Here is a 14,210-nt window from a genome sequence, read left to right on the forward strand (position 1 = left end):
TGTGATAAATGCTAGGCACACACACACAAAGTGCAAAAACAAAAGCAGACTCTGTCCTCAAAGAGCTCACATTCCAATGGAAGAGGTATGTGGAGGTGATGTACCTGTTGGAAGCATGGAAAGTCAGAAGCATAGCCGGGAAGACAGAAGTTTTAGGGAGTAATGTCGTATCTACTTTCACATACTTTAGTCTGTCATATGTAATACAGGTTATACTTATTCTTTGTACTTTGAGGGCAGCTAGATGGAAACTCTAAAATCCATTAATTAGTATAAGGTAGATTTTGGCTGAACTTACATTTCTAATAATTAGAACTCTTCAGAAGTTTAAAATACTTCCTCACATGGGAATGAGCACGCTGTTCTTGAAACCCTTTAATCAGGTTCTTACTGCAAATCCTGTCCTTAATAGAAATTGGGAACAGAAGTAATATTGTAAAAACTTGTGGTTTCAGCAGGATGGCTGTTACTGAATTTTACATGGGAGGGAGGGCCATGTAGCTATGCAAATTTGCATTTTGATGGATGAGTAGTAGTGGTTGTGGTTCAAGAAGGGATAAGGCATAAGAGCTAAGATGATGTGTAGTTGCTGGCCTGAGCAATATTCCCAAAGCCTATGCTGTATTGACCCTCCTTGTGCCTGGTGACTTTAATTAGTTTGCAAATTTTTATTTTTCAGGGATGTGTTAAAAAAATCACATGTATAATTAATATGATGGGTACTTTTGTTTGTTCCCTTTTTAGTGGTCTGATAGTCCCTGAAGTACGGGGGAATGAAACAATACCTGAAGTTGTTACTACATCTGGCTATGCACTGCTTCACTTTTTTAGTGATGCTGCTTATAACCTAACTGGCTTCAACATTTTTTATTCGTAAGTATTTTCATTCAAAATCAGGTTTATTCTTGTCATTTAGGAAGACTGATTTTTGGAGGATAATTGTATCCATAACATGTCAATATCCTAGTCTAAGACGATAAGATTAAAGTAATTTACAACAGAGGACTAAGACCAACCATGTTGTGCCAGATCTTTGCTACTAGAGCAGTAGATTAGTTACTGTTTAAAATGCATAAATATTTTTAAACATTGAAGAATCCTTATTCAATGATATCATGGAAGAGATGTCAACATGGATTTTTAAAGCAGCAGTAGGAGTCCTATAGAATTCCAGCAAGCCAGAAAGACTTCAAGTATGACCTTTCTGGTAACTGGGTATCTCTTTTCAAAATGCAACTTTAGTCAAGATTCTAGAGGCTCATTATCAGGTGGCCTGAAATTTGATGAATTTTCCCAGCTCCAGCACCTCTCAAAGAATATATTTTACCTTTAGGAGGGGTTGACATCTGCCTTTTTTGGAAGGAGTGCCCCCACTGACAAAATACAAGCTCTTAGAGGTATAGAAGTATGAGGAAAGGGTAAGGTTCCTGGGTGTGACTACAGAAGAAATACTGTACAGTGAGTGCCAATAACTCGCTGTGGAAAAAGACTGCTTCTTTCATGCCTGCCTTGGGCAATGAAAGCAGTAGCCAGAAAACGTCATTAAGTATTACAGGGATGGTTAGAAAGGAACCTCTTCATTTGTCTTAGGTCCCATCCTGAGGGCTTAGAATAGATAGTTAAAGTACCACAGGACAATCTTGAGCAAGGAATGGTTATAAACTTGATCCAGGCCAGCTATTGTTTCTAATCATGATTTAGTATAGAAATGAGAGCATTATTGTACTCTGATGATGTGACCTCATCCTTCTCTTACACTTAACAAATTTTACTCACCTGAGCAGAAGCAGACCAATTAAGTCATATAAGATGTTAATAATAGGAGTTCATTTTAATAAAATTTATTTCAAATGTTTCTTCAATGTTGGAAACCTTATAGCAGTGTCAGCAAAAAAAAATAAAGAGAAAATCTTAATCTATGAAGCCATATAATCAGAAGTTTTTCTACACAAGAGTATATCATCTAGCACAGAGTAGGCATCCATTAAATGTTTATTGACTGGCATTAATGAAGCATTTTATTCTGCTCCCTTCAATTTCTGTACTGTGTTCATACGTATAAACATATAAAATGTTTTACTTATTTAGTTGTCAATATATGTGCTTTTCTAGTTGCTATTATTTTGATTTATATGACTTGTTTTCCATGTTTATGTTTCAATATTATTATTTTTAATTTAGCAATAATAGTTTTGTATGTTATGTCATAATTTGGTCATTCCATTGAACACATAGACATAAAGATTATTTTCACCTTTTTGATGTTGCACATAGAAGGGCCACAGATATTTTTGTACATGTAAGTATATTTTTCATTTTTAATTGCACTTTCGAAATATAGTGCTTATCACTGGGACAAAGGATATGGCCAGTTTTGTAATTCTTACAGTAAAGTACATTGCCAGATTTTACTCCAAAGAGATTGTCTACTCACAATTCCTGCTGTTTTCCTTGTAGCCCTGCCAGTATTGAATTTGAATACTTTTAACCACTTTTGCCATACCTAATGTGTGTAATTTGGCATGTCAGATTTGTTTAAATTTGTATTTCTCTGATTATTAGAGAATTTTAACATTAAAAAAATAATTCTTTATAATTTCTTTTTCCATAAATTTTCTTCATGTCATTTGGTCATTGAGGGGAGGAGAAGGGATTTAGGAAACAAGCATTTTTTTTATAGTATGTGCTACATGCCAGACACTGTGCTAAGCCCTTTACAAATGCTGTCTCACTTGATCCTCACTACAATCTGGTAAGATTGGAACTGTTATTATTCCCATTCTCAGGTGTTCCTGAGCAGTTAGTTGATGTCTTAATGCCAGATTTTACCTTGAGTCTTCTTGACTCCAGGCCCAGGGGCACTTACTATGCCACTTGGCTTAAATTAAATGAAGTTAAATTAAATGAGTTATTTAACATTATTTTTCATCAGTGTTTTTGGAAATCACACTTTTATTAGATACATTTCTAGCAATTCATGCTTCCCTCTTTGCAATCTATGGCTTTTATTTTGGTTATGTGTATTTTCTTTATGCAGAGTTAAAATTTTATATGATCTTTGTTATCCTCAATAAACAGATAAAATTTGCTTTTGTTCTACAATTAAGATAAATATATTATTCCTTTCTATATATTTGCATAATATGTATAAAATAATATTTATATCAGTGGTCCAATTAAAAAAATTTCCTTTTAAAGTTTTAAATAAAATTACATACATACACTATATTGTCAGATTGTACTCCAAAAAGAATGTATCTATTTATAGTTCTTTCAATACTGATGCTATTTATATCAGCTCCCTAGGTTGAAGGGTGACTTAAAATCCTATCTAAGTACTTTATTAAATCAACATAACTCCAGCTAAAAGGTATGGGGATGAGCCAGTTCTGTACACAATGTACTCCCACTTCTGATCACAGAGAATTGTGTATACATAGTCACAGTTTATTTTTCCTTTCTTCTTCCCTCTTGGATTTACTACTCAGTTGTTGTGTTTTTTTTTTTTTTTTGAACAGTTGCCATTTATACAGCCTCACACATAAATTACTAGAGTCTAAGCTCCCTTGTCTTGGTAGCCATCCTCTTGTGTTTGCATATTGACTTTAGCCCATTCCTAATTTATACTCAGTTCATCTTGGATACTGCTGATCCTACGTTTCTCTGGGCACTTGGGACTATTTCTTCCTTAGTATCTTTTATGTAGGTATTTGGTCATATATCAGTTTCTAAAATAAAGGATCCTATTCTCTTCTCCATGCAGTCTCTCCTTGTTTTCTAAAGATAATGTGTTTTAAAGTCCTACATTCTGAACATAAAACCATCTAAGTACATTCCCTTAAGGGACTTTCTTCCTTCCATCCTGAGCATTGACCACCAGGTCTTTTCTTGCTCTAGCCTTTCACCACTTCTTTTTATCTCTTAACTATCATAAAAATGTAAACATGAAAATTCTTACATAATGTAACTTATTGCATGGATTTAGATATATAAGAGCAAAATCTTCCTAAGATATGAGTCCATTTCAGTCCTCTGCCCCCAAACTTTAAAGGGCCCTCTAATGCTCCCAGAATGAAGTACAAAACCCTTTCACAACCTTTATTATACCTTCTTTTTCAGTCGTATTTCATAAACATCTGACACACTCTCTAATCTCTTTGTCTTCATACAAGTTGTCTCCTATGCCAAACACATTATAATTTTTTATTTCTACCTCTCAGAATTTAGGTCTTTTTTCAAGAATCAGATGAGGTGGCATTTTGTTTATGACATTTTTGCTGGTTCCCCTGTTCTTTCCTTCCTGTAGTTGACTTGTGTTTACTTCTCAGTATAGTTGTATCCTAAAGTGGTAGAGTGAAAACTCCTTGAGGGGAAACATTATTTTATTTTTTTCTTGTTTTCCTGTATTTTTAGAATAATTGATTGCACATATTAAATATTTAAAATATTTATTGAATTGAATTTGTTGAAATTGTTTTATAAAATATACCAGAAACATTAATTAATTGTGTACAATGTACTCTTCTAGGCAGTGTGTGTGTGTTAGAGAAAGGGAGAAGAAAGGGGAGGAAAGAAAGGAAAATAAAGGGGGGAAAGGAGGGCGAGGGAGAAAATTGGAATAGGAGAGTTAGAAAAATTAGAATGTGTGGTCCTTACCCTTAAGTTTGCAATCTAGGAAGCAAAAATAGATGCATGATTTTTCATGATTGCTAAGTATTTGTTACATGCTTATTATGTGCAAGACATTGTGCTAAGGTCTGGAGATAGAAAGAAATGGTGAAAATAATTACTGACCGTAAGCAAGTTTCATTCTAATGGGTAGACGTGTATATAAATAGGCATAAAGATACACACAGAGTAGATAGAAGGTAGCCTTAAAGAGGAAGATACTAGCACCTAAGGACATTTGAGCTGCCTTAAAATTACTAAAATAATTCAGAAGTAATATATTAATCATTAAACTAGTATATATTGCCTTTGTAATGAGCAGTGAAAGGATAAATTATCGAGACAATATTCTTGATGTTACCTCAGTATTCATGAGTTACCTAGCAATTGTAAGATTTTTCAAACATTCCACAAAATACTTTTCAAGAAAACTCTTGATCCCTGCTTTAAAAACATGGTTTTGAATGTTTGCTGTCATTTATTTATTTATTTTACAGAATTAATTCCTGTCCTAACAATTGCTCTGGACATGGGAAATGCACAAACAGTGCTTCCATTCCAAGTCGGGTGTATTGCGAATGTGACAAGTACTGGAAAGGTGAAGCCTGCGATATCCCCTACTGTAAAGCCAATTGTGGCAGTCCAGATCATGGCTACTGTGATCTAACAGGAGAAAAGTTATGTGTCTGCAATGATAGCTGGCAAGGTAAGTAGTATCAAGTAGTAATTAACGTTTCCATTAGACCAAAAGAGCGTTCTGTGTTTGTTTAATTTTTCCTTTAAAATATAATACTCTGGTTTGGGTTTCTGATTCTCATGTATTTGCCATGACTCTTCAGAATATTTAATTTGCCAACCTATTTCTTAGTCTTTTTTAATGTCTTCATAAAAATGAGAAAAGATCACTTTTTATTTCTTCCACATTTCCTTGGTAAGTTTATAAAATGTTCAGTGGTAATTTAGCCATAAAAACATGATAGTGCCAATTTGGTTAATAGTAAATAACTTAAAGAATGAATTTCTAAAAAGGAATGCTCAACTTTGAGTGAAGGATATTGTCTGTTTCTTAAGAAAGGGTGACCTCTTGTGGATTCTTTAAAAATCAACCACAAAGCTGGAGGAGAATTTCTAAATCATTATTTTGTAAATCTATAAATTTTGTAAATATTTTGTAAACAGCATCAGAGACCACTAGTTTTTGATATTACATGTAATTGTAGCTGAGCATTTTTATTTCATATAGTTTATTGTGCCTTTTCTTTTATATGCCACAATCAATTTCCAATATCCCGTCACCTCTAAATTTTCTCTTGTAATAAAGAAAAACAGTTAAGGAAAACAGTCTGATATAGGGTATATGCCTGGAAATGTGTTCAACAATCTGCTCCTATTCTCTTCCACCTGTCTAACAGGAGGTGTTTCATCACCTGTTCCCTGGAGCCTTGGAATCCTGGAGTATTAGTCATTCCATTTAATCTGAATTTAGTTCCCTTTAAATGATGCTTTTATTTATGTCGTTATCGTTGTACATATTGTTCTTCTGGTTCTGTTTTCTTCATCTTTTTTATATGTCTTCTCATTTTACCCAGAATTTGTCATGTCTTATTCCATTCCATTCTATATTTTGTTTATTAATTCCCCAGTCAGTGGATACCCATTTTGTTTCTAGTTTTTTTTTACCACAGAAAGTTATACATATTTGGCATATTATGAATATTTACATATATATGCGTATATGACTTTTCCTTCCATCTTTGATCTCATTTTCATATATGTTATGTATATATGTATATATTCCAATAGTGCATATCATTAGCTCAAAGGTTTCACATTTCAAATTATTTTCCAGAATAGTGAGATCAATTCACTGGTTTAGATTTTAAGATGTAAATAACATGAATAATTTACCTTAACAACTGTATTGGAGCTCAAGAGATTTCTAGAAATATTACAGCCTACAAGTTCCATTAATAGGGAGAATCTTTGCTTGAGAATAATCTGATCAATGAAGTCATTATTTCTATGAGATAATTCACAAAACATCAGTGATTCCTGTTAGAATCATTCCAAGCACCTACCCAGAGTTGTGTGCTATTGTTTTTTTTTATTTTTTTATTTATTATTTTTTATTATTATTTTTTAATGTTTAACAATCACTGCCATACAATTGAGATTTTATCCCCCCCACACCTACCCCCCTGCTACCCCCCTCCCTCCCCATGACTGCATACAATTCTGTATAGGTTCTACATATACTTTCCTATTGAGTATATTTTCACTATAGTCATGCAATGTAGTCAGACTAAAATAAATGAAAGAAATCATATAACAAATCAGAACATGATACACAAACACATACACATACACAAACATGATCTGCTACATTTCGTGAGTGACTTCCATATTTCTTTCTCTGAGTGTGGAAGGCATTTTGCCTTGAGAACCACCTTTGGTATTTTTTTTTTTTTATAAGAAGTTTTTGCGTTATTACAAAATTCCAAGTCTACCAGAAAAAACTCTCGCACACTGTGGTTGTTGCTGTGCACAAAGTTCTCCTGGTTCTGCTCCTTTCACTCAGCATCAGGTCATATAAGTCCTTCCAGGCCTCTCTGAAGTCTTCTTGTTCATCATTTCTTATGGCACAATAGTACTCCATTACATTCATATACCATAATTTATTCAGCCATTCCCCAATTGATGGACATCCCCTTGACTTCCAGTTTTTGGCAACTACATAGAGTGCTGCTATAAATATTTTTGTACACGTGGGACCCTTTCCCATTTTTATGATCTCTTGGGGATACAGTCCTAGTAGCGATATTGCTGGGTCAAAGGGTATGCACATTTTTGTAGCCCTTTGGGCATAGTTCCAAATTGCTCTCCAGAATGGTTGGATGCGCTCGCAGCTCCACCAACAATGAATTAGTGTTCCAACTCTCCCACATCCTCTCCAGCGTTTATCATTTTCTTGTTCTGTCATGTTTGCCAATCTTATAGGTGTGATGTGGTACCTCAGAGTTGTTTTGATTTGCATCTCTCTAATCAATAGTGATTTAGAGCATTTTTTCATATGATTATAGATATCTTTAATTTCTTCCTCTGAAAATTGCCTGTTCATATCCTTTGACCGTTTATCAATTGGGGAATGACTTGTTGCTATTGTTTTTATGGTACATTTATTCCAGTTGATTCTCTCTTAGGCTAATGTGTCCAAGAATTGATAAAGTTAGGAAGATCTGTGGTTTCAGTCTTTTTTATAAATAAATGAAATAATTTATAACTAACTCAAACTCATATCACCTTTTAAGAAAAGACTCTGGAAGCTGGAAAGGATAGAAACTATTTTATCATTCTCTTGAAATTGATATGAATATTTAAATATAAAATTAACTTTTTTTTACTGGTAAATTTCTTAATAAATACAAATTTTCCCCTAAGCCTCTATATTTGGGTAAATTGCTATATTAACAGGTTTTCTTAAAACAAAAATAGTCTTGAGTATTATTTACCTCTAGTTTTGGTCTTATCTTGAATGTGGAACACCTATATATATATATATATATATATATATATACATACATATATAAATGAAATTAATATATACATATGTAATATACCTATAGATACATATGCAATACCTACTAATATACGCATATTACATTGCTGTTTTTCAAACTTGAACAAGTGGTTATTTCACTGTAATTATTTTATTGAAAACAGATGGACGTTTTACAACATTTTTTCCATGAACTGTCATGTTTCATTCCTGTTTTTGCCTTCATTTTTTTTCAGTGGTTCATTGATATATTTTGTTTTGTTGCTGTATGTAATGTACTTCTTGTCTTAAGATGATGGCATTGTTTACTGGTCGCTTTACATTGTAGTGTTTTCATTCTTGCCTCTATTGCCTAACATAACTAAATTTAGCGGCTCCTCTGTGTTTGCTGGGAGGCAGACATGTGCAAGCTGACTTTGCTATGTCGCTTTAGAAGTAGTAATGTGATTATAGCAATATGTAGCTATACTGCTATTTTTGGCATATTTTCATAGCAAATAAGGTTTTCTTACCTGCTTAACTAACATGGTTTGTGGCATTGTGAAAACATTGCGAGCTTTAGTTTTGATTTGTTCTTTTATTTAAATGTTACAGATAGAATTTTGTTTTCATTAATAGATTATCAAGGTTGTTGTGTTATATGTGAATGTTAGTCAATTACTACTTTCTACTCACAGGGTTATCTTTCCCCTTATTTAAATGAAATATATGTTCAACATACATTGTATTTATAAACATTAGTTTCTTCTGCTTTCTGGATTGTAGTAATTAATTAAGAGGAGTATCTAAAATATTGATATATCCTGAGGGGCAAAAAACTACTTATTAATATTTCACTAATATGTTTTAGCATTGAAAACACATTTTATTGGTGGTCTCTGTTTTTATTCATTTTTTGTAAAGGGATGGGATGGAAGGAAGCATGATTCCAATAAGGAATAGTAAGAAATGGAGTACTGTTGGTAATGCACAGTGGCTCTTTCCTTCCTTGAGCCTAATCTTAATCCTAGTATTACTTAGTAATAGATCCTTGAGCCTTAGAAAGATGCAGTCAAATTAGATAGGGTAAAAACCAAAGGTATTAGAGGAAAGATGTTAGTGAAAGGGATCAGGAGCAGAGACAAAAGTTAAGTAGGTGGTCAGCTTAGGGAAAAGGGTTTTAAAACTTTGAATTATGGAAGAATCAGGAGACAGGAAAATCTAGGCTCAAATTATTTCTTAGTAAATGTCAAATGGGAGGGAGGATTTATTATAAAGAAGGGCTTTTTTCACGTGATATACTTATTGAGAACTGGACTCTTCAGGGTCCAGTGGCAGAATACAGTTATCTATCTCTGTCCAATTATCTTTATAACTTTATTACTCTTTAAGGTTTCTATTTGTGCATAATCCCATTAAAATCCAACTGCAATATTTCACTGAGGCACAGAGATTTGATTTCAAGGCTATTGAAGTCTGTGTGGACAGAGCAGTGGGTCTATCAGGTTTTACCAAGCTGGAGAAGAGTGTGGTACTGGTATGGCCTCCATATCTGAAGTATAGAACTAGTCTGGCTACATTCAGAAAGTCTAACAACAATGCGACTGGAGGCTGATGACATATGTGACCATATCAACTACTGAAGACCATATTCTAAGTTGTTGAATAGTTGCAATCTGCAATGTAAGTACAGGGAATACCTATATCTACCAAATGAAAGATCCTTGAAGTCTTGAAATATGTGTACATATTAAAAACAAACATATTAGAAACATATAGAAATAAAACACTGGAAACAAAAGACAACCATAAAACTTTTAAAAATGCTGTATTACAATATTAAAATAATTTGAATCATGAGAACACATTGCCAACTTGTTGGTAAAACTTGGATTCCAATTTTCATAATTTCTTAAGTTTTACTCTTGGTTCCTGTGACCCAGTCTTTATATACTCATGTTCCTGTTACCTTTTCTCTCTTGTACCCTCTGAAATAATTATCTTTGAATTATCTCTCTCTTCTTGACTTACTGCTCTCTATTAACTGTCATTATTATTTATTTTTCCCATCTATCCTTTTGAGTACTTCTGTCATTTTATATTTGCCTATGGATGGGCATTGTGCTGAAACCATATTGCCCTGGTTAGTTCATTTGGTTCTGAATCTCAAAGAATCCTGGTCAATTGAAATCTTAACTATAAAATTCATTAATAGTATACAAATCACTGGTAGAACATTCATTTATGTGCCCAAAAGATACAAAAATAAATGTATTTGCACCTGATCATGAAACTGCAACATACTGAATTCAGGTGTTCTTGACTGTAGGCCCAGCAATCTATCTACTGTGCCACCTAGTTGTCTGGCATTAGCAATAAATGCATGATACATATGGAATTGATTACCCAAATCAAAACCAAAACATGGTTAATATTAGTGTAGCACCTACCTCACATCATTCTTATGAGATCATGTAGGATCTAAATGAGATAATGTAAGTAAAGCAATTTTTAATTTCTGAAGTGCTCTGTTTGAGGAGATCAATACTTTTTACCATCTGGTAGCATGTATCTCCTACTGGAGAGAATGTTCTTCTCATGCCCTCTAACAAGAATTGTTCATATCAAGGAGCAAGAGGAGGAAATGAATTGACAGTTCATTATGATACACTAGTTGATCCAGCACAATGTGTTAGATAAAGTGTAGAGCAAGAATTTTTAACCTGGATTCCATGAACTTGTTTTAAATATATTTTAATAACAATTTCATCCTTAGTAATCTTATGAATTTTTTTTTTTTGCATTTAGAAGCAGTATTTGGAGAAGGGATTCATAGGCTTCAACAGATTTCCAGGAGGGAATTGGTTCCATTTAGAACTATAGGTTGATTGATTATACATTGTCTGAAGGAGGTTATAGGGTGTTTTAAAAGATATTGGAATCCTAAGATAAGAAATGTCTAGTTAAAAGTAATTTTGGAGATCATCTGACTCACCTCTCATTTTATTAATGAGAAAACAGATCAAACTGCTTGACCCTGGGTGCCCATGTAGCTCCTTGGTGGGAGAGGTGAGATTTAGAGTATTTGAAATATTCATTGTTTACAAATACACCAGGATAGAATTAGGTGTACTCCAGGCACCTGTGAATATACCACCCCTGAATACATGAGATAAGGATCAATACACAGATTAGTAGTAGAATTCCATTGGTGTCTGAAAATATACTCATCAGTTCTTCAGTCACTCTATCCAGCCATTTTTGTCTATATGTTTTTCTTCTTCCTCCTAGGGCAAAGGCCGAGGAAATTAGCTACATTGTTCTAATTCTCACATGAAATATATTTCATAAAAACAGACAGATATTTCACATTTATATAGTTTGGCACTTTTTTTAAGCTTATGAAGTACTTCCTTTTAAAAAAATCAGGGAGTTTTGGAGTGAACCAATGATTATCTTTGTTTTACAGATAAAGCAATAGCTTCTCAGAGTTTGTGACTTGTCCAAGTTTACTAAGGATTTGAGTTAGCAATTTAGTACATAAAACATCATCAAAAAGTTTATTTGGACTTTTAATATTGTATTTGTATGCATATATAAGCACTGCACATATGCTGTACATTATTCACTTATATATACAGTACATAAATTACATAATGAAAATGTCAAACATGGCTAAATAGTGACTTATACATAAGATATGTCAGATTTAAAAATTTAATAATTTCATCCATTCTAGGACATTACATATTGTTATAGATTTAGAACTGGAAGGCAACTTGTGGTAAGTAAGGCTCAGACAGGTTAAGTGACTTGTCAGGCTATTCTTATACCTTTTGTTCTATGCCATGTAACCTTTTAGTCTTTTGGGCTCCATTTTAAATACAATTAGATGTTACAATAACATTCATTAAAATGAGTTTATCTTTAGTTATTTATTTTTAAAGAGTTAATGTTTAATCATATTTTGTTTTTGACTTCTTTGGTAATGAATTCCATATCTATCATACAATTAAAGCTAAAAGCAGGCAGCTGGGTGACTGCTGAGCCTTGATTCAGGAAGATTTGAATTAAAATCTGACCGTATGTATTTACTAGCTTTGTGGCCTTGGATAAGTCACTTAATCTCTGCTGGCCTCAGTTTCCTCAATTGTAAAACAGGGATAATAAATGCACTTACCTCACAGGGTTGTTGGGAAGACCAAATGAGATAATATTTGTAAAGTGCCTAGCATAGTTCCAGTCACCTTAGTAGATACTTTATAAATGCTTATTATATGCCCTTATTCATCTATAAAGTGAAAATATAGTACTTATCTCACAGTATTGTTATGAGATAATAATACGAAATAATAGGGAAAGAACTTTATAATTTTTAAGTGATCTGTTTATTATAATTATTGTTATTGTTATTGTTATTGTTAATAATATTATGGCTCCTTGAGGAGGTTAGTAATTTTCACCATCTGGTGGCACGTATCTCCTGTTGGAGAGAATGGTCTTCTCCTGCCCACTCACAAGAATTGTCTGTATTAGGGAATAGAAGGAGAAAGTGAACTGAAAGTTCAATATTATACCTTAGCTGATTTGGCAAAGTGCATTAGAAATGATGCAGAAGAAGTTTTTAACCTGGGGTCCCATGAACTTGTTTTAAAAATATTTTAGTAATTATTTCAGCCTTTATAACCTTTGGATTTTTTTCTCATTTAAAAACTGTGTTTGGAGAAGAGATTCATGGGCTTCAACAGACTGTCAAAAAGGTCTATGACACAAAAAGTTTAAGAATCCCCTGCTTTAGACAATTATCTTATTTCAGAGAGAAGAAACCATTCTATTTTTGTACTATCTCCAGAGAAGGTGATTCTAATAGTTTTCCAAGGTGGATTTTCCAGGGTTTTAAGAGTATCACACTATCTAAAGGTTTTTCTTTAATGCTTTTTGTTAAAATTATTTTGTCTTTTTACTCTATGGAACTGAAGAATAAATGACCGCCATACTTTGTGCCCTTTATTTGAAAGCTTTTATGAGATTTAATTACCTAGCTAGGATTGGCTAGGCTCTTTTAAGATAATAGAACTCATAATTCCTACAGTTGCATTTATACTTACGTGTGTCATTAATAACATATTTAAACTATAGTGCTATGACTCCGTGTAATCTTGCTATCTAATATGACTTCTAAATTTATTTGTCTGGCCTATGATCAGCACATTCATTCAACAGGCATTTAGTAAGTATCTGTTGGGTGCTAGTAATCAAAAGATAAAAATTAAACAGTCCCTGCCCTCAAGGAACTTTCATTATATTAGGGGGAGAAGTGGGGAATGGAAAGGTATGTACCCAGGAAAATCAAACACAAAACATATAAAATAGTTTCTAGTAGGAAATTCCTCTGTGGTCTTTTTTATAAAAAGAAAGAATTTCACTTAATTTGGCTTTTTTCTGATCTCTGTTTTTACTTCCATCTGAATTTTAATTATATATTCTAAGGTCTTGATATTCATGTGCCTTTAAGCTTTACATATGTAATAAACATACTCTCTAGTCCATTATCCTGGTCAGTGACGAAAATGTTAAGCAGTAATTAACCAAGATGAAACATGTCTGGAGAGGTAGTGTAGTACAAGGAATAGAGTGCTAAACTTGGAGTCAGAATGATCACAAACAAATCACTTAAAATTTTTGGAGCCTCAGTTTTTCATCTATAAAATAGAAATACAGTAACTCTAGAACTTGTCTCACAAAGTTACTTGTGAGGCGTAAATGGGATAATGTACATAAATGCTTTGTGAACCTTAAAGCCTTACAAAAAATATCAGTTAATTTTCCTGTGCTGACCCTTGATAGAAAGTAAAATAAATCCATTTGTTGTGCCAACTACAACTTGTTTGATTAAAATAGAATAAAATGGTGATTAGTCAAGACAGAATCAGAAATAAGGGCTATATTTAAGATCATTCATATTTATATTTTCCTCATCTGGTAAGTATAACATTGCTGTAGAAAG

General features: G+C 33.0%; 1 protein-coding gene across 7 annotated transcripts in view; it reads left to right on the plus strand.

Moving 5' to 3' along the window:
* ATRNL1 (attractin like 1) overlaps positions 1-14,210 on the plus strand; it is a 1,361,117-nt gene that overhangs the window by 60,700 nt on the left and 1,286,207 nt on the right. For all 7 annotated transcript variants that reach the window (XM_072623397.1, XM_072623377.1, XM_072623406.1 and 4 more), the window contains exons 4-5: positions 745-873; positions 5,166-5,374. In XM_072623397.1, the coding sequence (XP_072479498.1) occupies positions 745-873; positions 5,166-5,374 (338 nt within the window). The remainder of the gene's footprint in view (positions 1-744; positions 874-5,165; positions 5,375-14,210) is intronic.

This window comes from Notamacropus eugenii, chromosome 1 (assembly GCF_028372415.1).
Source record: "Notamacropus eugenii isolate mMacEug1 chromosome 1, mMacEug1.pri_v2, whole genome shotgun sequence".
In the NCBI taxonomy this organism is placed as follows: domain Eukaryota; kingdom Metazoa; phylum Chordata; class Mammalia; order Diprotodontia; family Macropodidae; genus Notamacropus; species Notamacropus eugenii.